This window comes from Zalophus californianus, chromosome 12 (genome assembly GCF_009762305.2).
Source record: "Zalophus californianus isolate mZalCal1 chromosome 12, mZalCal1.pri.v2, whole genome shotgun sequence".
Lineage (NCBI taxonomy): Eukaryota > Metazoa > Chordata > Mammalia > Carnivora > Otariidae > Zalophus > Zalophus californianus.
In genome coordinates this window covers 64329584-64356088 of record NC_045606.1, presented here as the reverse complement: position 1 = coordinate 64356088, position 26505 = coordinate 64329584, and the positions used below count along the sequence as shown (strand labels likewise).

The 26505-nt window shown below is 36.2% G+C and overlaps 1 protein-coding gene across 1 annotated transcript in view; it reads left to right on the top strand.

Annotated features, from left to right (window-relative positions):
* The window catches only part of DPY19L1 (dpy-19 like C-mannosyltransferase 1), an 84967-nt gene that overhangs the window by 41479 nt on the left and 16983 nt on the right, over nt 1–26505 (top strand). The window contains 8 exon segments of the mRNA XM_027573802.2: nt 2260–2351; nt 4423–4522; nt 6688–6765; nt 12015–12101; nt 14211–14270; nt 14806–14886; nt 20304–20405; nt 25225–25296. Of these exon segments, the coding sequence (XP_027429603.2) occupies nt 2260–2351; nt 4423–4522; nt 6688–6765; nt 12015–12101; nt 14211–14270; nt 14806–14886; nt 20304–20405; nt 25225–25296 (672 nt within the window).

Genomic DNA, 26505 nt, shown 5'->3' with positions numbered 1-26505 from the left:
ATTATCCCAACAACAATTTATGACTGATCCTGCAAATATCAGCTCTAGTCAAAACTCTTGGAACAAGCCTTAAATATGATCTGTTTGATACTAACTATAATTTATAATTCAGTAGTTAGTTGTACTCCTATTTCGTTTTACATTATGAAGAGAAGTATATTAGGTGATAGATTTCTAATAGTATAAGTGAGCTATTTTGAAAGTAGAGCTTGACACATGAAGCTGCCTATTACTAAAATTCCTTGGTTTTTTTGATTCTTGAGTAAATGATTTAAAATTCAGGCTTTCCTAAGCAGACAGAAGGAGCTTGTTCTTGTCAATACCTAAGCAGTATTATGCTGCAGCATTATTCAGTGCTTTGAAATGTGTGCTAAAAATTATGTACTTTAAGAGGACACTTTAAGTAAAGTGAGATTTTCATTGAGTTCATTTTCACAATTCAGGAATGTCTTGTATTTTGTCTGAGTGCTTCATACAGTGGTGTAGCCCCTTGTGAAGGAGTTCGCACATTTATTCCCTTCTTTAATTCCTAAATTTGAGGACAGTGCCTTTAGAAGGCATTGGCGTTTTGAACTGTCAACCTATTATAATTAAAGAAAAATATTTGTTGAAACTTAAGGTATGATTGAAGCAACTCTGTTTACTGTTTTCAAATTACACGGGGTCATCTGGACCAGCAATTATGTTTATAGCAGCTCGAGTAAAGCACATTGTGTTATTGGAGAAACAATAGGAAGCATTTTCACGTATTTGCGTTCATTCACCCTTAACATTGTAGAGGCAAAAGATCTTGCTCTTTGTTTCAATTCTGTAATTTAGCCTTCTCATCCAGCTTTACAAAGGATGTAATTGAGTTTGAGAGAATTGAGTGCCTTCAGCTATTAAAGGAAAGAAATTTCTAAGAGATGGCACCATAGTTAAAATTGGGTAACAAAATAAGTGTGAGTGAACAGTCTGTAAGAAGAAATTCTCAAACTGTACACTACATTGTTTAACTATTTGCTTCTTGGTTTTTGCACAGAGATTGATAACTTTATAAATTGTGGTTATATATCTCTACTATCAATCATATTGAAATTTCTAGTTAATTTTGTGAACTAACAGATTTTTAAAGTTGTATTCCAATAACAACAAATATACATTTTAAAAAAGACTTTTTCAATCTTTTCAGAATTCTCTTGTGTGTAGTTCATTTATAAATAGGTATCAATGTTAAATCTCATAGAGGATAGTGAATTTTGGTTAAAAAGAGAAGTAAATTGGCTCAAACTTTTGTAGCAATAGTAGAAAGATCTAACAGTCTGAGGTAGAGCTAAAATAAAGGAAAGGCTTATTTCCACTGTGGTCTTTGTAATTTCATATCGTCTTTAACTGCTCGACTTGAAAGATGTGATGATTTCTTCTAGTGTGACTAGCTTAGTCGGGGTAATTAATATCAGATTATTTATATTTCATCCAATGCAGTGTCCTTTAATTGAAAGATAGACTTATTAATTTATTTAGTATAGATGCAGAAAAATGGGAGTGCTAAAACTGGGATGGAATATTATTTTTTTAAAGATTTTATTTATCTTAGAGCATGCACGCGCAAGCAGGGGGAGGGGTGGGGGGGAGAGAGAGAGAGAGAGAGAATGGGATGGAACATTACTTAATTAAGTCCGAAGTGAGTTCTTCAGTGGAATTGGTACATGTCATTTTAGGACTTTGGTTATTTTTATTTGATACTTCTTCCCCTTTTAAATTTTTGCAGCCCAGGGTAGCTTGGGCAAAGAAGAAGTAAAAACAGAAATGGAGTGCTCTATTTTTTAGCAGCATTGTGAATAGAAATGCTAACATTGATGACTACAAAGAGTTTTGAAGTATTGGCTTTGGAGAGGTTTGCTGAAATTCAAGTGGATGGACAAATTAAGTGGTTTATACCACCAATTCCAGTGAAATGTTTTTAATTTTGTCAGAACATTTTCTTGCTGGTACTTCCCCTACTTTCCTTTTAGGCTCTAGTTGAAGTTTTTTGGTATTTGCTGTTGACAGTTCATGTTAATATTTCACAAGATCTTATGCACAAGATCTCTCAATAATGTTTCCTTCTCACTTTTCAGTTTTGCTGTTGGTGGAAAACCTAGCAGCTTGTTTTCCAACATACCATTTAAATTGTGTGTGAAAAAACTTTTTTTGTGTTTATGAATAGCTGCTTTTGATTACTGTGTCTTACTTAACAAATTTAGCAAAGAGACCATACATTATGAATTGTGTTTTCAGTGCACTCGTGTGATGTGGACACCACCCCTCCGCGAAAGCTTCTCCTATCCATTCCTCGTACTTCAGATGTTGCTTGTGACTCATATTCTCAGGTAACTTTGACTTATTCTTAGGTCTTCTCTGTGTTTGTTTTGCGTTGAGTAACTTAAGCTAGAATTTTTTAAGCTTCCTTAATAAAAACAGTGTAATGAAAAATTAAGATGATGTTGCTATGTTGAATTCATGGTTATTTTAAGGGTGTAACTTCAAAATATTTACTACCAAAAACATTTCCTTCATCTGCCCTCCAGTCTTCTTCCTTTTTTCGTAGTGGCCCACAGAGCTGCTCAAGGAGCAGCAAATTTGCTTTCACTTCTACCATCTCAGCTTTCCCACATCATTGTCTGCCACCACCACAGCTTCCCGGAAGTGGGCAGGAGGAAGGGGGATGACGGATGGCAATGGAGTGTAACCTGTACGATATAGTCCTTCAGAGGAAAGAATAGTTTGTAGAGTAATTATGGCCGGGTACGTTAACGTGTAATTCTTCTTCCCATATTTGCTTAGTGTCCTCGAGCATCAGATAGTAGGCATAGAAAGAAACCACTCAGGAGACCGGAACTATACTAGGAAAATTCCTGCTGGAAATTCAGGATTGGATTGGGTTCTCCCATGTTCATCTAGCCTTCAGCTAGAGACTGCACAGAGATTCAAGCACCATACGAGTGGAAGAGAATAGGACCAAGAACAGTTCTCTCCCCTTTCTGTTGACAAATCCTGAGCTTGGACAGATGCTGCCTTGATTCAGAGGGTAAAAATAAAACAAAATGGGGACTATGGGGGAAAAAAAACGAAGCATGATGAGAATCTGAAGATGGCTCAGACTAAGAACTCCCTTTAAGGATCTGCAGAACTTAGGAGAAGCTGGTTGAAGTCTGTTACACCAAACCCTTTGGATGGTCCGTTTCCCCCTGTGATGACTTCAGGACTAGAGTCATTATGTGGCCTTGTCTCTTAAGTAGTGTTTCTAGACAGGCCTCTCTCTGAATGTGGGATGTATTAACTGCATTAAAAATTGTGGGTTTTTGGACACCTGGGTGGCTCATGTGGTTAAGCCTTTATCTTCAGCTCAGGTCATGATCCCAGGGTCCTGGGATTGAGTCCAGCATCGGGTTCCCTGCTCAGTGGGGAGCCTGCTTCTCCCACTACCTCTCCCCACTGCTTGTGCTCTCTCTCTCTCTCAAATAAATAAAATCTTTTTTTAAAAATGTGGTTTTTATCTAATAAATTGATTTCATAGCTCACAAATAGGTTACCTGGATTTTAAAAAGACTTGATTTAGGGGCATGAATAGCAGAGGGGGATGTCCTTAGAGAAGGGATACTTATGGAAGTAAAGAAAGGCATTTTGTGGTGGTGCTTAGTGCCCCGGGTAGGTTTATCCTGAGGAAGGTTTCTTTAAGGTGCATACCTTGTAGCTTCGAGATGTTGCATATACACTTCACTTTGTGAAGGTGTTAGGTATGTTGGGGGCTTCGCATTAACTCAGTGATTTAGGAGAAAAGTACTTCTTAAAACTAGAATGAAAGATAAAATTACCTCACCTTCCTAAAAATCCCCTAAATTACAAGTCAGGATCCAAGTGAAGCCTCTTAAAGGTGGCTCCAGATTGGCCCCTGGCCGCTGCCACCTCTTCTCTTTTCTGTGTCCTCCCTGTGCAGGACCCCCTGTCCCCTCGCATGTTCCATGGAGTCGCCCTCTGCTCGGCCCATTTTCTGAATTCTCCTTGTCTGCAGAATACTGCTAACACTTAGAATATGCCGCCTTCTCTGCTTTTTTATAACATCCTCTGTCTCTCCAGATGAAGCCTTTGGATGTAGCATTAAATATGTTTGATTATGAACTCACCAAAATAGAGTTTGACAAAATTCAATGGATATACTGACCCAGTTGCCCTCTCTCTCTTTGGCAAGCTTTGTTTTTACACTAATGATGGGTATTCACTTTTCATGGAAAGTTGTTGTAGTTAAGTGTCAGGAAGTATAATTTCTAACCCATTGGTTCATTTTATGTCTGGTGTATGTTATAACCAGATCATGTTTAGAAGTTCTAATTTGCAGCAGTTTGGGCCCACACTAGAATAGCTTGTGGTTAAATGTACTCATATTTATTTTCTCTTCCCAAGGGCTACAAAACTTTATAGAGGAAGCTTGATTGCACTCTGCATTTCCAACGTATTTTTCATGCTTCCGTGGCAGTTTGCTCAGTTTGTACTTCTTACTCAGGTAAGGTGCTTATATTTTTAAGCTGAATTAAGCTTAGTATGTTTGATTATGTGAACTCATTTGTATAAAATTATAGAACTGAGATATTATATGATTCTAAGTCCTAAAATGTTTTTTAGTTAATACTTTTAAACAAAATTCAGGGTAGGGAAATATGTGCAATTTATTTATTAGTGAAAGTTAATTATTTACTTATTAGTGGACTGCATTTATTGAATTCAAATTGATAAGAGTACTTTGTTATTCAGTATTGTTAGTGTACGTAAAAGAGGACTAGTGCTGTAAACTTAAGTATTTCTCTTAAATAAATGTACTTCTTTTATGAATAATGCTGTACGTTCTTACCCATGGGATAAATGCACATAGGATTAACATAGGACAAATAGCTAAGCATTTCTTATTTATATAACTCCTCTACCAATCTAATTTATCATTTTTCTGTGTATTCTTGCCTCCCTTTCCCTTCAAATAGAGGTGTATGAAGCAAGGTGAAGGTGCTTGCTGAGACAGGGAGTAAATTGTGTGCCAGTCTCTCTCTGTGCTGTTCCCCACCCCCACCTACTTCTGCTTCCTCACTATGCTGGCCATATTCATGTTCATCTAAAGCAGCTTGAGAGCTGTTTTGCAATCTTCTGGGACATGTCTTGCTTGAGACATGAAGTAAGATCTGGGTTTGAGTCCTAACTCTGTCCACTAGCTGCTTGACTTGAACAAACTGCTTAGCTGTGCTTAGTTTCAGTTTTCTCATTTGTGAGATAGAGAAAATAAAAGAACCTGCTTTTTTGGGTTAGGATCAGATGAGGGAATGTATATAAGACTTAACACATTGCTGGTACTTAGCAAGATGTCAGTAAGGTTAGCTGCTTTTATCAGTATTTTTAAAAAAGAGTCTATTTGTACTTAATTCTTTCTTTGATCTTACCTTTTAGACTCCTTTGCCTTCTTTAGCGCGGTGACATTTTAAATGTTCCTGGTTAAAAATGTCCCTGAAAAGAAAATGAAACAAAAAAAAGTCTCTGAAAGGCACTTCTTAAAGATTCTACCTTTGTAGGCCTGCTGTGTATTGCTTGGCCCTGGGGTGGAAAGGGAGAGTTCCCATTGCTTCCAGCTAGGGGTGATGACCTGATTTTTGGGGGGGTGAGTGGAGGAGGGTGTTTCATGGAGTGAGGGGCTTATGTTGAATAGCAAGGCACACTTCCTCACAGCTGTTGTGTCATATGAGTCTTATTCTTAAGCAATGCATGCTCCCCATGGATAAATCTGGGGAAAGGGAAATCTTGTTTTTCTTGCTAATGAAAAAATTTGTCATAGATTGTTTGAAGGTAAAAAACTTAAGGAATGAAACTTAGGTTATATGTTTAAGTATTCAACTACTTTGCAGTTTATACCATGTTTGTGTAGTAGGGAAAGCATGGGATTTAATCTGAGTTGCTTTCTCCATGAAGAAGGGTGGAGAGGCATTGTTTGACATAGTAACTACATTTTACTCTAAGGGGTACATTATCATCATTTAATCAATTAATTCACCTAAATAACTCCAGTACTCTTTGAATTTCTGGTCAACACCTACACAGGTTTCTTCAAAACTGTAAAGAAAGTTAAAAGTAGTGAAAGTACTCCTTCTAATTTGAAATTTGGTAAATTTGATTACAATGAACACTTGAATATTTACATAAACGAAAGAACACTAATGGAGATTCTTGTAAAGAGAGACTAATAAGCAGAACTTAATGCATTTTTACACACACATGCATTACATAATTAATTTTGAGTTTAATGTACCTTTCCCAATTGTGTATTGTCGTATGTTATAATTAAATTTTCATATTTTTTGATTGAGCAAAGCACTTTGTAATTGTACGTGTTGACAGTAAAGTCACCCTGACATTAAAATGAATATTGTTTTGAATAATCCACAAAGTAGATTATTCATATGGTTAATTGAGAAAGCTGCTCATGGAAGAAAAAAATCAGTATTTGCTATATTAATATATTGACTATGTTCAATAATAATTTGGCAGTAAGAGGGAAACTAAAGAATTCCCTTTGAATATAAATACAAATCAATGTGACAAAACAATAAAAAATAATCTTTTTTTCATTCTTAGAGCTATTCATTATATATGTAATTTTTATTTGTAATTTAACTTCTTTTTAAATTTCAGATTGCATCATTATTTGCAGTATATGTTGTGGGATACATTGATATATGCAAATTACGGAAGATCATTTATATACACATGGTAATGGTTTAAAATTTTTTTTTCCATTTAGTTTGACCTTAAAACAGACTCTTGATTATTGGTATTTGTTTTGCACATGGTTGAAGCTAGTTGTAACAGGATTCCATAACTAAAACAAGTGTCATTCAAATACTATGATATAATTAAAGGCCCTGTTTTAAGTAGGCCACCCAGAAAATTTTAATTTGGGTCATAGTATCTGATTTGAGATTGTTGTGCCTGACTTGCTTTAAGTAAAAGAGATAATTCATGAGAGAGAGAAACATGGAATTGTATATTATCTAGGAGCCTTCTGTTAAAATGAAGCAGAATGTTTGTTTGCTGAGCACCAACTATCCAGGCATGTGGGTCATACCACAGAATAGAAATACAAAGATCCCAGCATACGTATTAATCACATTTTGGTAGAGTGGAGGAAGGCAAGAGGACAGAGGATAAATAATACACACAGTAAATGGGCAAATTATATACAGTATGTTAGAAAGTAATAAAGGATGATCAAGAAAAAGGAACAGAAGCAAGTCATGGTACCCCAGGGAGATCAGGAGTGCCAGTGTTAGGGGGCAGGGGATTAAGATAGCAAATGCGGTGGTGAGGGCAGGTCTTACTGAGAAGAGGAGAGTGTAGCAAAGATTGGGAGGAGAGGGAGTAGTTAACTAAGTAGATATCATGGAGAAGAATATTCTAGGTTGGTGGAACAGTTAGAACAAAGGTCCTAAGACTGGATGGTTGATTTTGAGGGATGTTTACCCTTTAAAAACATGTCTTCTCTTTGTCATCTTTATTATTGAATATTAGTATTGTTTTTAAGTTTTGTAAAAATGGTATCTGTTTATGAGACTTACATTTTTACTTAGGTTTCTGAGATTTGGATGTTATTGGAGTTCAGACAGTTTCTTTCCTTTATATTTTCCATGTATAAGTAAATCACTATTTGTCCGTTTTCTTGTTGAAAGATGTTTAGGTTTTCTTTCCTCTTTTTTTATTTTATGAATAACTGTACATTGTCACATATACCTCCTGAGGCATATATATCAAGAGTTTCTCTAGGGTCTTTACCAAGTAGTAGAATTCCTGGGTGGTAAATTATATACATGTTCAACTTTTTAATTTAATCTTGTATTATTTTTCAAAAATGATTGGACTACCTCGAACAGTAATGTATAATATATAGCTCATATTATTGTACATCCTTGTTTATCTTGTCAATCGGGTGAGTATAAAATGGTATCTTAGGGCCTTAATTTGCATTTTCTCTGATTCTCAGTAAAGCCGAAGGTCTTTGATATGTTTATGGGCCCTTTGTGTTTCCTTTTTTGTAACATTCCTATTTTTGTGACATTCCTATTCAAATCTTTTTACCAGTTTCTCTCTTATATCCAAGAGAAAATGGCATCTGTTTTATTCACTGCGGTATAATCCACTGTTTTCATTATTTATTTTTATGCTTTTATGCTTGACTTGGTCCTGATTTGGCCAACTACTTTAAGCTGGCTTCTTTGTCCTTTTAACATATCCTCAAGTTTTGAGCACTTCTTAAAAGAAATTAATTAAAGCTAAGCTTCATCAAATGCTTTTATGAATCCGTCTGCATGATCCTGTGTGTTTTTCCCTCTAATATGTTACTGTAGTGAATTACGTTAATTGATATTCTACATTAAGAAACGTTGCTTTTCTGGGCTAAACACAATTTTTATATATTGCTGGATTAACTTTGCTGCTGTTAGGATTTTTAAATCTTTGTTCATGAGTGGGATTGGACAGTAATTATCCTTTTTTTTACACTTGGCTTATTTTTTTCCAAACTAATACAGCTTTTTTTTTTTCATTGCATTGCAGTAAAAATCAGAATAGTTGGTTAGCATTTAGAGTTGGTCAGCCACATGGCCACATAGGTAACTATGGATGGAGTGTTTGACTCAATTACAGTTATAAAACTACTAAGATGACAGAGGTTTAGTTTGTAGTAGGACCTATCTTGGGTGAATGGTTTATGTTTTATGATTTGACTTACTATTGAACTATTTTCTTACTGTGAAATACCTTCTTTCATTATCACTTTACAAATTCCTAAATCCCTATAGTTACATAAAGGAAAAAAATAGAATTGTTTCCAAAAAGGATTTTTTTTCCATTTTTTTATTGTAAAATACACATAACATTTACTATCTTAATCTTTTTAAGTGTACATATCAGTGGTATTAAGTACTTTCACAGTGTTATACACCACCTACCACTACCATCTCCCAAACTCGTTGCATCTTGCGAAATATACTCTCTATACCCATTAAACGATAACTCCCTATTCTCCTTCTTCCCCTCCCCCCAGCTCCTGGAAACCCCCACTCTGCTTTCTATGTCTGTGATTTTAACTATGCTAGGTACCTCATGTAAGTGGAATCGTGTAGTGTTTGTCTTTTTCTTAATGCGTTATTTTACTTAGCATAATGTGCTCAAGATCCAGCCATGTTGATGCAAATTGAAGGATTTCCTTTTTTATGGCTGAATAATTTTTGCATCGTGTGTGTGTGTGTGTGTGTGTGTGTGTGTGTGTGTGTACACACACATACCACAGTTTCAATATCTATTTATCCATTGATGCAAATTTGTGTTGTTTCCACGTCTTGGCTTTTGTGAATAATGCTGCAGTGAATATGGGAGCACAGATATCTCTTTGAAATCTTGTTTTCATTTTCTTTGGGATTGCTGGATCATATAGTAGTTCTAATTTTAATTTCTTAAGGAACCTCCATACTGTTTTACACAGTGGCTGTATCAATTTACATTCCCACCAACAGAGAAAAAGGATTCCTTTTTCTCCATATCCTCCTCAATATTAACCTCTTGTCTTTTTATAGTAGCAGTTCTAACAGGTGTGAGGTGATGTCTCATTGTGGTTTTGATTTGCATTTCCCTGATGATGAGCGATGTTGTGCACCTTTTCATGTACCTGTGGGCTGTTTGTGTGTAGAAAAATGTAGAAAAATAGAAAAATGTCTATTCAGGTCCTCTGCCCATTTTTAATCAGATCATGTGGGGTTTTGTTTGTTTTTTGGCTGTTGAGTTGTGAAAATGACTTACATATTTTGAATATTAACTCTGTCTGCTAGACGGTTTGCAAATATTTTCTCCCATCCTGTGGGTTGCTTCTTCCTATTGTGGGTCATTTCTTTTGCTGTGCAGAAGCTTTTTATTTAGGTTGGTGTAGTCCCACTTGTTTATTTTGCTTTTGTTGCCTGTGCTTTTGAACTTGTGCAGGACTGTCTGCAGCTGGGCTGGTGTGTGAGGGATGGGCAGCTGCTGTTGAGATCAGAACTGAAATTCACTCGAAATAACTCAGTTTCCCATCGAAGAGTTCTCCTGGGAGTTGCAAGTCTTGGGAGAGTCCCGAGTTCCCAAATAGTTCCATCAGACAGGTTTGGGCAGTGTAGCTGTTGTCTAGGTGAGAAGACAGATTCCTGCCATTTTTCCAGAATCCTCAACAATATGATCATTTCCTTTGATGCTGTAAAGGCATTTGATAAAAGTCAGTAGCTCTTTCTGATTTTAAGATCTTAATCAAATGAAAATCGATGGATATTTCATTGAAATTTTAAATATATGCATATACTTCAATTCAAAAGCTAGTAGCATCACACAAAATGATGAATCAATAGAAATATTCCCATTAATGGCAGAAGCTTAACAAATGTGCCTACTGCCGTGCTTATTACTTAAGTTTGTTGCAAGAATATTAAATAATACAGTTGACTAAAAAGGCTTTCGAAAATTAGAAAGGAAAATGAAATATTGTTTGTAGGTGATATGATTTTGAATACCAAAAAAATCCAAAATTAATTACTACTAGAAACAATGAAAAAGTGTATTCATTTCTGCATATTTAACATAATTTTTCTGTATATAGTCAGAAAATATGATGAGAAAAGATTCCTGATACAATAGCAACAGAAATAATATACTTTGAAATAAATTTAATATGCAGGATCCATATGAAGAAAATTTTATACTCTGCTAGTGAATGTAAAGGAACACTTAAAGTGGAAACATGTTATTTTTGGATGTAAAGATTCAATAGTGGACAGATAGAACTCCAAATATGATGTGATGTACATTATTGAATAAAGCGTTTCTAATAAAAATGTCAGCTTTTGAAACTTAAGCAGATCCTAAAATTCAGATGGAAATTCAAATATATGGATCAAAAATAAAACTTCTAGAAGAAAATATGGATTATTTTATTTTTAAAAGCTTTTCTAATAATGGAAGATCTAAGGGAAATGAATGATAAATTTGGCTAACATAAAAATTTGGAAAATAACCATAATGCAGAAATGCTACAGAGATAAAAATGAACTCGGAAAAATATTTACAATGTGTTTGCTTGATAAGGAGTGATGTTTTCATAACATATAACGAGAGCTCTTAAAATAACTGAAACCCAGTAGAAAAATGGCTGGTAGGAATAAGCAATTCAGACCCGCAACGAAGACAGCAAATAGAAGAAAAGATGCTCTGTCTCACTGAGTATTAAAAGAATGGAAAAGTGAAACAATGCAGCAGCATTTTTCTTGTATGAGATTGTCAAACATTTTGAAGAATTGGTTAGAGTGTGCATCAGCAGGAGCCCTCATGTCCTACTGGTGGAAGAGTAAATTGGTACAGTATTTTTTATGGCAATTTGTCAGTATTTTTTCAGATTTCAAAATGTGTATACCCTTAATCTATCAATCCCACTTCTAGTAATTTATCTCATGAGTGTGTTGACATGTATATAAGATACATACCTAAGGATGTTTATCATAGCGGTGTTTGTAGTAGGAGAAACAAAATAACAGCAAAATAAAGCTGGAAAGTACTTACCTGTTCAGCAGTATTAGGACTGGTCAGTAAATGATGATATGACTCTAGAGTGGTATACTTTTCTCAGCTATTCAACAGAATGAATTAGATTGGTTTTCATATGGAAAGCTCTCTGAAACAGAGTAAAAGCAAGCAGTAGCATAGCTTATGGGCCAAGTTTCCATTTGTGGTTTTTAAAAAATACAAACTAGAATTTGTACTTGTGAATGCGTGGAAGGATGCACAGGAAACCGTTGATGGTGGTAGTCTTTTGGGTTTTAAGTGTGGGATGGAACGTGGGCTATTTTCATGGTATATCCCCTTTTGAACATCACGGGCATGTGCAATTTTCAGAATAAAAATCACTGTCTTTTATGTGCATTAATTATATTTTTCTTGGATTTTTCCAGATTTCTCTTGCACTTTGTTTTGTTTTGATGTTTGGAAACTCAATGTTATTAACTTCTTATTATGCTTCCTCTTTGGTAATTATTTGGGTAAGTGTCTCTTAAGTACATGGCTATTTTTGAAACTAATGGTTCACCAGTTTTTAATCACTGGCTTGGGATTTTTGATAAGAATCATGGCAGGTGTCTTACTGAATCCATGTGTATGTAATAGAGTATTCCAGTATCCCATCCCCAGGAGGAAAGAAACACAAGAGTTAATATGGGAAAACATAGCACCTTGCCTTATACCCCTACTTTGCCCTTTCTCTTTCCTCGTCTTTTCTGTCGCATGAGTTTTGGTCCAGGGTTCATTTTAGAAAGGTTTTTTGCTTTCTTCTTTTTCTTGTTTCCTCCCCTTTGCAGTTTTTTTCCTATTCCTGCTCCATTGTCTGACTCCCTTGCCTCCCTGTGGCATCTCGCAGCTGTCTCTCCTGGTTTCGCTGGGATCAGAGGCTTGGGGCCTTGGGTTCTTTTAGTTTTTTTTACTCCTTGTGTCTATTTGTGTAAAATATTTAGATGGTTTAAATCAGGTGATGATTCGGTTATGTTTTGCTAAATCACTGCAAAGAGCAGATTTAGATTATCGGGAGACTGTCTTCTAGAATTAGAGCAAACAGTGAAAAGTCATCTAACTCCTTCTGCCACTTTTGGCAGGATGACTTTGTAAATATAAGTCTTCCTACATTTAAGGACTTACAGATGTGGGTATGCCTTTTTTATTAGTAGGTTTCACCATTACACTGTTTTGCTAACCTAAGAGGAAAAAATTACTCCTATATTTAAAGTGCACGTGCTTTAGTATTAGGCTGTTTTCCTGAAGAAAAAAGTATATTGTACTGTCTTAATTGAACTATATTCTGCTTCTTGAATAATCGTTTAAGTTACCCAGATTATTTTGGCTTTCTTGACTTCTAGAACCCATGAACAACTTGGGAACTTCCTATTTCTTTGTCCTGTTTCACAAATAATATTTAAGATCCTGTTTCCCAAGAATATGCCTCTTCCCAGTCTGGACTGCTACCCTTTTCAGGTTGTGTGGTTCAAGTGTACTTAGTCACAGATATTAGCAGTTAGGATATGAGGATGTGGGGTCTTCAGCAGTGTCAAAGAAATCATTAACTGAGTTGCTGTACTTTGAGATTAATGATAGTTCTTATAGTCAGTGAATTCTGTTTATAATCAGGAAATGTAACAGTGTACTCCGTTCTATATTTACATGTGTACACAGGCAAGACCTGCTATTACTTAAAATACATCACTCTTAATACTTGTATTCAGGTGCCAGTATCTAACCTAAGTACATATGGCAGGAAACTTCAGTCCAGTACCTACAGTGTATCAGCTTTTCTTTTAGGTGCTTGAAAGTAAGGTGTGTCTTGGGTATGACTTAAGCATATTTATGTATATTTCATTATTTGGGTGTCTACACATAAATGATGCCAACAGTTACAGAATATAGAGAATGTATGCATATTTAACTATAAACACACATTTGCCTATTTTTGTTTGTGGTCATCTCTTTGAAACCTAAATCTTACCACTTTTTGTGTTCCCAGATATTCAGAAACTTCTGAAAAGATTTAATTTGGGGTCATGTATTTATGTTTTGATCTCCAATCATATTTTTGCCAAGTTTGAAGTAGATTTAGCTCCCTGTAGGTTCTATACTTGGTAGTCTATTCATTTCCTAGAGAGAGAGAAAAGATTTGGTAGAGGAGAAATATTTAGTTGATCCATTAAAAACTCATTTGTAGTTTATTCTAAGAGTTGATCATTTTTAACTTAAGGAAAATCTTATAAGACACCTGTCTAAAATTCTGAAATTATTATATACCATATATAATAGTACACACACATATTATATACTATTATATATGATACTGCTTCTGAGGTAAATCAGGGATGTAAAATCAGTCATAGAAATTTATATATGGTAATTCTGTTTTCAATTTTACAAAATCACTAACTGATCTAATCTACTTTGGATAAAATGGGGCTATTTCTTAAAGTCAATGAGCTTGTGGTGATGCTATGTGGAACATTGACAATGTGCTGAATTTGAGATTCTTGAGAGTCTTATTATTTAGAAATGTTTTTTGATACTTGAATTTATGTATATAAGTATTAACTGTATGCTATGTTATTTTCTCCATGAAGGGTATACTGGAAATGAAACCACATTTCCTGAAAATAAATGTATCCGAACTTAGTTTATGGGTAAGAATCAATCTATTTGAATGCATAAGTTTTTCCTTTTCTGAAATAAATATATCATCAGTTTTATGTTTTACTTTTAAGGAAATTATTCTTATGTAATGCAGGAGATCTAACAGGTTTATGACATAATTAGGGCTCAATTTTCCCTTTTCATGTGGCAAGTTAAAATTAATATTGGATAGGTGAAGAATTCTGGTTTTACTTATTTTATCACCCATTTTTTTTTCTGGGGAGCAGTGCATATGTAAGAGACTGTTAGTAGAGGGGGAATGTAACTGCAATTGCTATGTAAATCTATAAGATATATTAATTTTGACAGTATCATATGTGTATAGTTTTATTTTTGGTGATAGCCCCTTGATTTTGGATAACATTCTTTAAGCTACATTGTTTAGCATTTTTTTCTTGGGTATGTAAATAATTCTTTCACATGTGATTAAAGCATTAATTTTTTTCTTCCTCGCTATGTCTAAGGAATGTTTGTGTGAAGCATTAGTTTATTTTTGTTTTGTTTTGTTTTGTTTTCCTTTTGTAGGTTATCCAAGGATGTTTTTGGTTATTTGGAACTGTCGTACTCAAGTATTTGACATCTAAAATCTTCGGCATTGCAGATGATGTAAGTGCATTTTTTGCTTAAACTTGAAAGACTTGTAAAGAATCAAACAGGCTAAGAATGAATTACTTGAGTTATTAAAGTACCACTGTTTAAGCCAAATTCTAATATGACGTCTATTCACTTACTATTTTATCTATTTACAATAATAGAAAGTAAATGTGACTCTGTGTATAATCTCTATTCTCCAATATTAATTTCGTGACACAATTCTGTTATTTTAATCAATCTTTCTGTATCACAAAGATTTTAAAATTTTAAAGCAAGAAAGCTCTAAAGACTTCAGCTCAAATTTTAAGGTCCATACAGGCATTTTTCTCTGGTTTCTTTATAATCTCCTTTGGTAACACATCAGTATGCCATCTTCAGAGCCTCTCAAACTATAGACCGTATTATAGTCTCATTCCCCCAACCCCATTTCCTGGTCAGTGCTTGTAAAAGGTTTATTTATAGGTAATTTAATCCATTTAGTCTTGTTAAGAGAAGGTTTTTTTTTTTTGTTTTGTTTTGGTGTTTTGTTAGGAGAGAAAATAAGATGAGAAGAATTCTGCTTTATAACTTTAAAGATTCTTCCTATCCATAATGTTGCTTTGCCTATCTTATTTTGGTGTTTTTGTAACACGTTGATTAAATTTAGAAAGGAAGCAGCACAACCGCCAACACAGGAAGCGTAAAGCAAACCACATATTTTTTCTGTAATTTATCTTAATCGGCTATCTTTCCTTCATCTGTAATAGATTAAAGCTATAGTTTTGAAACTGGGTTTTGTGAAGTCCTAGAATTTCCAGACTCTTCTTTGGGGTCTGTCTACTTCCCGACCTCCTTGGCAGCCCCTCTGTTACCCAGGGCAGTTTAGCTTTAATTTCTTATACATTGGGCAATTATGCAGTTTTTCATTTGAACAAGGGAATTTTTTGCTTAAAAAAGATTGAAAGCAATTGGTTGTTCATTGGGTGATCTACAACCTGTGGAAAGACTTTTTAAAGTAGAAAACTATAGTCTAAAGTTACTTATTCACTCATTCAATATGTACCTGCTATGTGGCTGGCGATAGAATGCATCCTAGATACAGAACCAAGTAAGACATGGTCTAGTGGGAGCTCGGGAGATATATAATGTAATAAAGGGCTGTGATAAAAGCAAGCATAGAGTGCTGCAGGAACACACAGGAGGAGAGTCGGGGAAGGCTCCTGGAAGTCTGCTGAGAAGAGAAGAGCTACACAGTGATAGAGTCAGTGAGGATGTCTACAGAGAATGAGCAGGAAGAAAAGGGAGACAGCCCAAGTTGTAGGTGAATGGAATCTGTCTCCTCACTGGGGGGAGACAAACCAGTTAAGGTATTGATTTGGGTTAAAGTGATGTCATTTCTGTCACAGCCTGATGTTGTAGCAGGAGCAAATTAGAAGTAATTGAATTGCAACTTCAGTATTTCTAGAAATCTGTAACACTGATCAAGGACATCAGCTCACAGATTCTGAATTGTGACATTGGTCAAAGGAAGAGACTGGCAAAGCCACACAGCCTTTATGAAGCATTTCTGCTCATCCTTCTCAATTAAGATCAATAGACACTTCTCTGTTCTTTAGGAACCACGTGAACAATTTCTCAGTACATCCTGACTTCCCATCCCTGCTCCTGTCAACACTCTTCTTGGTAGAAGTCTGAGGTTGTTTACCAGGGAAGCTTAGTCAGTACTCAGGGACACACAGTTTACTGGGGGCTGGTAACATAGGCACCTTCTGCCTGACACTTATCAAAATTTCAGACTCCCAGAAGGAATGTGGGTGCTCCACAGAAACCAGAGTGTTTTAGGTACAGGGAGCCACTACTCATTCTCACTTGGAGTGGTAGGAGCCATCTGAAATCTAAGTTCCCTGATGCCAGCCAAGCACCAGCTTTGCAGGTGGATTTTTCAAGGATAGCATCAGACCCGCTACTAACTCTCATCTTAACATCAAGTTTGCCCCATCTTTTCCTCTCTTCCACGCCTTCTTGGGTCTTCCGTGAATCTGCGTACCACCACCCAGCCAGTCATAGGTTTGCGGAGAGTCTGGGCTCCGGGATCCCTCAGCCCATGTGTGCAGCTTTCCAGGCCACCAGGGATGGGAGAATTGATGTACCCCCTTGTTGGTTTTCCCATTTCCAGAATCTCTGCAAAGTTTCTAGCTAGTCTGCCAGTCTGCTGTTCACTGCAGGAATAATGCAGTATTAGGCTGGCAGAGCATTTCCTGCTGTTTGATACTTTTATTAACAGTGCCTCTGAGCAGAGATTAATTTCGCTCCCTGCCCCCAAGCAAGTCGGCACCCTCCTGTAGCAAAGGTTCTGCTTTTCATGGCCAGCCACACCCTGGTGGAACTCTTGGGCCTACCGCCCTGGGGCAGTGGCGGTGCTGCTGATGGTGGATGGGGGCAGCCCAGGCACCTGTGCCACAGACACCCACTATTTCCATTCAGAATCCATCAGCTTTTGTGGGGGTGAGTGCTTCTCCGTTTGTTTTCTTTTTGGTGAATTTCTAAAACGTGATATGGTTGTTTTTGACAGTTTTGTCCAATTTTATAGGTGTCATTGGGGAGGGAATTTGTCAGTTTCCTCCTCCGCCATTGGGAAGTCCCCGTTTTCATTGATTCTTGAGTGTTGATCCAGCCTTGTATTTCTTGGACAACTTCACTTGCTCACAATGTATTATTCTTTCTATATATTGTTGGATTTGGTGGTTAATATTTTTAAGAATTTTTATCTATATTTATAAGGGATATTAGTCTCTCGTTTTATTTTCTTACAATGTTTTTGACTGGCTTTGGTTTCAAGGTAATGCTAGCTTCCTAAAATCCTTGGGAAGTGTTCAATCTCCTATTTCTTTTTTTAAAAATTAATTTATTTGTTTTAGAGAGAGAACACGCGCGCGCGCGTGTGTGTGTGTGTGCGCGTGCGGGGCAAGGGAGGGACAGAAGGAGAGAACCTCAAGGAGGCTCCCCACTGAGTGTGGAGTGGGATGTGGGGCTCCATCTCATGACCCTGAGATCATGACCTGAGCTAAAATCAAGAGTGAAGCCGTCAGGGCCTGGAGTTTCGTGAGAGAATTTTCTGCTACAAATCCACTTTCTTTAGGAAGTTATTGGTGGTTTATGTCTTTGGAGGAAACTTAACCCATTTCATATATGTCATCAAATGAATCATGTTTTTTAAAAAAAATTATTGTAGGATTCAGTTAGTGAAAATTCCTATTAAAATTTTTGCATGTATGTGAAATGGTCTTTTATGTTCTTTTATTTATTTTCCTTGTTTGGATTCAGAATCAATATTGTGTTAGTCTCTTATCAAGAGCTGTTTTTTTTTGTGTGTGTGTGTGTGTGCTGTTTTTCCTGCTTTCTATTTACTATATTAATATTTTCAAAGTACCATCCTTTTTTGAGTCCTCTGGTTTTGCTGAGTTTCTCTTTTTCACCAAATTGTGTCATCCTTGTTTCTTATGTCTTTGTGCTTGTTATGCTCGAGGGAAAGTGCTTGGCTCTTTTGTTTTCAACCTCTTTTATTTTCCGATAAATGCATTTAAAGCTGTAAATTTCCCTACTAGTAATACTTTTTTCTGTGTCTTACAAATTAACTATTTTGAGATTTTCTTTGTAGTCTGAAGGTTATTAAGTTTTATGTTTTTTAGTTTCTAGCCAAAAAGATTTTTAAAGCCATTTCTAGTCATTTTACAATTTTATTGCATTTATGATTAGAAAAAAAATAATTTGTATTACATCAGTTCTTTGAAATGTATTGTATGGTCTGTGAACATTTAAAAAATATTTTACTTATGGTCAAAAGTAACATGTATTCTCTCATGAAGTTTATATTTTCCACGAGCATATTAATAATATTCAGGTGTTATGTTAACATCTGTCTGCTCTTTCTATTTTAGAGGGAAATATTTAACATTTCCAGTGACCACGGTCAACTTACCTATTTCTTCCTACGGTTTTTTCAGCTCTCTATATACTTTGAATCCATACTGTGATCTACAGATATGCTCATGATACATATGACCTTGCTTTGCCTTTCATTTCATTAGTGTATAATATCATTTGTTGTCTCTTTTCATATATTTTTTTGCTTGAATTTAGTTTTGTGAGATGTTACAATTGCAAACCTAGATTTCTTTGGTTCAGTTTATCTTATTTTGTTGTCCTCTTCTATTTTCAACCTTTCTACATACTTTTGTTTTAAACATGTCTCTTGTGGACAATATAAATTTGAATTTTTTCCCTGAAACCCAGTTTGAGTGTCTGTCCTTTAATTTGCGAATTTAAGGTCTTTACATATATGGCAGTTACCATTATATTGGGACTTATTTCTTCCATTTTGTTTGAGAGTTTCCATCTATTTTACTTGCTTTTTTAGATTTTTTTCTCCTTTTCATTGGATTGTTTTCTTATGCTATTTAAGGCACTGTATATTCTCCCTTTTGATTTCTTAAACTTATCAGCATACACTTCTTCCCCAACAAAGTAAAGTATTTTGGAATTCTTCAGCACATTCCCACCACCCCTTAGTTCCTACTCTCCCTGAGCCCCCCTGCTTCGTATACGTATCATTTAGGATTTTAGCTATGGTTTGTTTTATATAATTTCCCTCTTTTTGTTTGGTTCTTGCTTTTTTACACAATAATGAATTAAAAATTTGGCAAATGCTTTCTCATTTGTTAATTGCAAATGCTTCCACCTTCCTCACATGGCTTTTTGTGGGAAGTGGATGGAGATGATGTGAGAGCACTTGCTAGCATGTAAAGAATTACGCAGATAATTGATCATCATTCAAAGGTGGATTTTATTCCAAGGCCTGCCCATTTTCTACTTATTTCAGTCTTTTTTTTTTTTTTTTTTTTTAAGTGGGCTCCATGCTTAGCATGGAGCCCAATTTGGGGCTTGAGTTTACAACCCTGAGGTTGACCTGAGCTGAGATCAACAGTCAGATATTTAATCGATTGAGTCACCCAGGCATCCCTCAACCCCCTTTTCAGAAATCGATATTAATGTTTTCTTTTCTTTCACTCCATTGCACTTTGTCCCTTAGGATTGACAGATGTCTGTGTGTGTTACCAAGCCTGCCCCTCCTGGTAGGCTCGGGAAAAGGAGATGTTGTATAGTGTATTTTGTCAGGCTTAGCACACTGAGCAGGGAAAACCCACGGATAAAAAGCCTTCGGTGTGTTGATGACGGATCGTGGAAGGCGGGTGTTGCTGGAGCTGTCATTTGCCAGCAAGAGAAGGAAGAACCATGAGGTTGCAGCGCTTTAACAGAAGCAAGCCTGGCATGGGGGAACAGCGAGCTCTGCGACAACGTAGTGAAAGCTATTTTTAGATACTATTAAGATTGAAGTGCGCTACTACAATGTGTGGCGTAATCTAATGGTACCTCACTTTCTTCCTTCCTAGGCTCATATTGGCAACTTATTAACATCAAAATTCTTCAGTTACAAGGATTTTGATACTTTATTGTATACCTGCGCAGCGGAGTTTGACTTTATGGAAAAGGAGGTAAGATACAATTTCTAGTTTTCCTTCCTCAAGTTTTGGTCTATTCATTTTTCATAAAGGGCGCTCCTGTTATCTCAGACTCTCCTCTGTGCTGTTACCTCAGTGGGAAGGAAAGGAAAGTGATGGTTTGGAGGAGGACATTCCTACTTCCGTTAGTATGGCATCCTGAAATGTCTGGTCTTTTCTCATTTTGATAATTTAGAAGCATGCATTCAGACTAGCGATAGTGTTTCGGATGAGTAAACACAGAGGCACTTCAAGTCGCCTTGTCTTTTTTCCAAAATTCCAAGTCTTTTCAGGGATGGCATTAATTCGGTGCCGCTCCCAAGCGCTCACATTTCCATTCACTCAGTGGTTGTTGATTTGAATAATCTCATTGCTTTGAAATATCATTGAGTACAAGTGTTTCATTCCAACAATGTTTTTCTTTCTAAAACTATATTCAGATGTTTAAAAAGAAACCAGAGAGTAGTGTGGGGAGTTGTGAGGTGGAAGTCTACAGTACTACTTGATGTTCTCGGACAGGCGCCTCTCATTTGATTTTCTGTCATGGCTTACTAGTTCCTAGTGGTGTGCTGCAAAAAGATGTTGTGAGGACCGAATGAGATATGTAGGGGAGTACTCTGATATTTTAATGATATTTTGTATAAAATATTATTGTGCAGCAATCAGTGAGCTGGTTTGGTTCAACAAGCATGTGTATATGTATGTGTGTCTTTTTTAACACCACCCATGTGGCCCCAATTTACTATTCTATTTTATTATCTGTGAAACAGTTTCCTTCAAAGGTATATGTGTGTATGTCTCACACTGGTCAACGATACCCTGTTTCCCCCTTGATCCCCGCCGGGTGGTTCCCTCTGTGTCCTGAGTTAAAACCAGGGGATGATAGTGTACCACACTGCAAACTCTTATCAACCAGACATTCTGAATTGAGCATGTCCTGCAGATGTACTGTTTACTCTAGTGACCTGTCAGTCTTCATTCCCAGGTTCTGGCAAATTTTGACACATAGTGACTAATAAATAGTGTATGAATGATAGTGTTGAGCCCACTGAAAGAAACTAAGGAAGTGTGTCTTCCAAGACATTCAAATGCATGTTCATAGAAGATCAAGACTCTTTCAAGCAAGTGGTAAAGGAAATAGAAGGTAAACATCGGCAGACCATTAGGATATGGCAGAAGTCCTTTGACATTATTGAGGATATTCATGCCACTATAACCTGAGAGTATGCACCATCAGTTAGATGATAGAGGAAATTTACTGAAGCATAGCATGACTTTAGTTAATTTGAAGAAGATAGCAAAGCTGTTTGCAGTCTGCTATTTCACATCTCCCTAGGTAGCTTCACAGGGCCTGTGCTGTAGAGACAGTATGGTGCCAGTTCAGAGAAGGCATCCATTGTATGATACAGCCATACACTGGGGAAAACGGAACAGTTTAACATGATATTATACTGATATGGAAAGACATGTATAATGGGATGAACAAAATGGTATGACTTTATTTACCTATAGTTAACACACATAGAATAAGGTGTAAGAGAGCAAAATTTTAACAGTGGTTTTTGGCTGGAGAGATAATAATTAACTTTTTTTGCAATTTGCATCTTCAAAATTTTCTGCAATAATAATATTTCAATTGTATTCTGCTTTAAAGTAAAGTAAAAACAATGAGGGGGATCTTTCCTTTCTAGATATGGAAATGGTTAGCAACACTATTTAAAGTACAGGGATACTAAGACAGGAACACTTTTATGGCCAAAAATAGACAATGCTTGGATAGATCCATGTGTATGTACTTAACTATGTTTATGTGTATTTACTTAATATGAAATGAAGAGAGAAGCACAGATAAATAGTTAAAAAATGCATTATTTCATAAATATTATTTGAAATAATGGGATTTGGGGTTAGGAATCAGGTTAAAGCCTTGTGTCATATTATGCAATAAACTTCAATTCAGTCAATTAATGTGTCAAAATTAAATGAAGCCTGAAAAATAAATTTGAGAGACATTTCAATGAGTATTAGCTTCATTTTTTAATAAGCATAATCGCAGTGCAGAGCACATATGAGGATGATTAATAGATTTGACTGCGTGTAACCTAAAACATCTGTACATTAAATATTATAAAAATTAAAAAGCAAATGACTAACTGGGATGACTCTTGCTATAAATATAACAAATGAAACTAAGGATTAATGTAGCGAGTATAGGAGATTGTCCAAATCAGTAAAAAATTACCGAGGACTCTTACCCTTCTCCACCACCAAAAATACATCCCCACTCCCACACACACATGTAGAAATGGGGGAAGGATATGAACAGACAACCCATTGGGGAGGAAATGCTGATAACGGATTAACATGTGAAACTGGTTGTTGTCTTTATTTTTTCTGCATTTTTAGTTTTTACCATGAGCATATATAACTTTTATGCTTTGAATAAAACCAAACATTCGTAGAAAAAGAACTTGTAATTTTAATAGCACACACGCATGTACACACACGCATACCCCTCTCCCTGTGTGGTTTGTTTCATTTGTATTTGTCCTTGTGCATACACTCTCTCTGATGGATCTTTTGGAATTGAGGAAATTGTATAATTTTGTTCCCTTTATATTAATACTTTTATATATTAAGTCGAGTCCCTTCTGTTGGTTTCCTGCTGAGAGTTATACTGATTTTAATCACTTCTTGTCCCTCCACTACTTCCCCCCATTTCTAATTTAGTGTAATACTATAATCCGTGACATTATTTTACTTCGCGTATACTCTGACCCCACTGTAGGAATCCCATTGCACGTTCAGCGTCTGCACACGTAACCACTCATGCTGTTCTGTCCCCTTTATGCCCTCGTCCTTGTCGCAGTTCTGTAGGTTGGTGTTTTTAATGCTGCATGTTCTGGGATTGAAGCCTCTCCTGCCATTTCTTGATTGGGTGAAGCTTGCTCTGCAGTGGATTCCTCAGGAAGGGCCATAGGAGCCATAATCCCTGAGTTTTTACATGTTAAAATATTTTATCAGTGGCTTTTATACAGGAAGGTCTGGGTAGTTGCAGAATCTTCGGCTCAAGGGGTTTTCCTTGACTGTCTTAAATAAATTACCCCACCATCTTCCAGCCTAAGTGTTACTGTCAAAGTTTGATGCTAATCTGATTTTTTCTTTTTATGAGAAATATTAAAAAACACCTTTTTTTTTTTTTTAAAGATTTTACTTATTTATTTGACAGAGAGAGACACAGCGAGAGAGGGAACACAAGCAGGGGGAGCGGGAGAGGGAGAGAGAGGGAGAAGCAGGCTTCCCGCGGAGCAGGGAGCCCGATGCGGGGCTCGATCCCAGGACTCTGGGATCATGACCTGAGCCAAACGCAGACGCTTGATGACTGAGCCACCCAGGCGCCCCTAAAAAATACTTTCAAAACAAAGTTTTGGAGGGGCGCCTGGGTGGCTCAGTAGTTAAGCGACTGCCTTCGGTTCAGGTCATGATCCCAGGGTCCTGGAATGGAGCCCCATATCGGGCTCTCCTTGCTCAGCAGGGAGCCTGCCTCTCCCTCTCCCTCTGCCCCTTCCCCTGCTTGTTCTCTCTCTCTCTCTCTCTCTCTCTGTGTCAAATAAATAAATAAAATCTTAAAAACAAAAACAAAGTTTTGGAATATAATTTTAAAATTGTTTGAATTCTTTGTTAAATTTTGTTAAATACTTTAAACGCAATTTTGACACATTGCCTTTTTAAGGTAAGCCCTATATCTCACAACTTTTCTTACATTTATTGTTAGTTGTTATTAGCAAATATCTAAAGTTTTGAAAATAAAATACTTTTGGTTGTATGATTTTTGATTAGGTTAAGACAATTACAAATTTACAAAATAGAAATAAATGTATTTTAAAAGATTAAGTACTGTGCAAATGTTTATAAGGTAAATAGTAAAATAACAACAAAAAATCTCCTTTTAATGGGACTTCTAACTGTGAAGTACGCATTTGGGGTTAATAAATTATCAAAATTACTTTTCTAATACAGAATAACAAGCAAGAAAAGTGGGCTAATTAGAGGGAAAGTCAGAAAATACTCCTTATATTTTGTAGGATTAAAATGTACCAGTGTTTTTTTAATATGGTTAAAGCTAGATTTTTCTTGATAAACATATTTGGGTAAGTGTACATTATTTAACTCAATAATACAAGATTATTTTTATGAGGGTAAGTGTTGGTGGTAAGCAAATCAATTGCAACTGAGAAATTTCAAGCCTAGAGTTGTTTAAGACTATGACTTCAAATGATTGAGAAATATATAAGATTGCAATGTGTAGGGGTTTGTTATTAAATGTTTCTGTGGTTCTTATTAAGAAAAGGTAAAAATGTTTTTATTTCTTTTGTAAACATTGGTCATTATTTTGTGTGTGTGTGTGTGTGTCTCTTGGGATGATGGTTAAGATTTTTATCCCCCACCAAATGTACAGGAAAAGCTCATGCCATTTAAAGGAGTTCTGCTGACCTTAGGCGAATATTAAGTTGAGTTCTCTAGTTAGAAAAGTAGTGTGCAAAGAGGGAACAATAATCTTTCCAGTCCCAGTCACATTTTATACTTACAAGTGTTTGGGGACTGTGTTTATTTGTTTTCAACTCAACATTTTGGGGAAGTTTGTTTCTATGGAAATGCATCTTCATTTTTATGATGGGAGTGAGTGGGTATATTGGATGGACCCTAGATGGGTGAAGGCTCTGTTTACACTTCTTAAAATTCATTTTGTTCATTATTTAAAATGAAATTTTGTCTGAAAATCATATTTTCAAAACATCTCTTTGAATTTCAGACTCCACTGAGGTATACAAAGACATTGTTGCTTCCAGTCGTTCTGGTTGTGTTTATTGCAATCGTTAAAAAGGTAGGTCTGTCAGATGAGATCGGGCACGTTCAGGGTGGTATGACCGTAGAGAAAAATGAAGGGGGGGAAATCGGAGGGAGAGATGAACCCTGAGAGACTATGGACTCTGAGAAACAAACTGAGGGTTTTAGACGGGAAGGGGGGGGGGAATGGGTTAGCCTGGTGATGGGTATTAAGGAGGGCACGTACTGCATGGAGCACTGGGTTTATACGGAAACAATGAATCGTGGATCACTACATCAAAAACTAACGATGTATTGTATGGTGACTAACATAATAAAATAAAATTTAAGAAAAGGTAGGTCTGTCACTTAAGAGCTCTTTCTTTTTTTTTTTTAATTAATTTATTTAGAGAGTGGGCTAGAGGGAGGGGCAGAGGGAGAGAGAGAAAATCTCAAGCGGACTCCCACTGAGTGCAGAGCTGGATGCAGGGCTCGATTTCATGACCCCGAGGTCATGACCTGAGCCAAAACCAAAATGCTCAACCGACTGAGCCATCCAGGTGCCCTTTAAGAGCTCTTTTTTTTTAAAATTTAATTTTATTATGTTATGTTAATTGCCATACATTACATCATTAGTTCTTGATGTAGTGTTCCGTGATTCATTGTTTGCGTATAACACCCAGTGCTCCATGCAGAATGTGCCCTCTTTAATACCCATCACCAGGCTAACCCATCCCCCCACCCCCCTCCCCCCTAGAACCCTCAGTTTGTTTCTCAGAGTCCATGTCTCTCATGGTTTGTCTCCCCCTCCGATTTCCCCCCCTTCATTTCCCCTTCCTACTATCTTTAAGAGCTCTTTCTTATAATAAAGCACTTTCTCGTTTCTACCTAGTAGTTAAGTATATTAAGTTACATGTTAATCTGACACAATGTTTTATATAGATTTGTTGAAACATATTCTGTATTTTCTTACTCCTAGCCCTTGGTGAACATTTACAAGCCTTAAAAAAATTCTACTATCTACCAGCATAAAATAGACCTAGGAAAAGGCTCGGGTTTTGGTAGTCATGTATTTTTGAAAGACATGATCAAAGAGACCATATTGACCCAGATACAGTTATTTTTGTCTTTGTAAACTATTACTGACTGACTTTTAGCTTTATGTAATATTTCACTAAAATATTTAATATATGACATTCTAAGTCATCTGTACATTGCTCACAAACTCCTGGATCGAGTTTATCGTTATTGATCAAAAAAATAGACT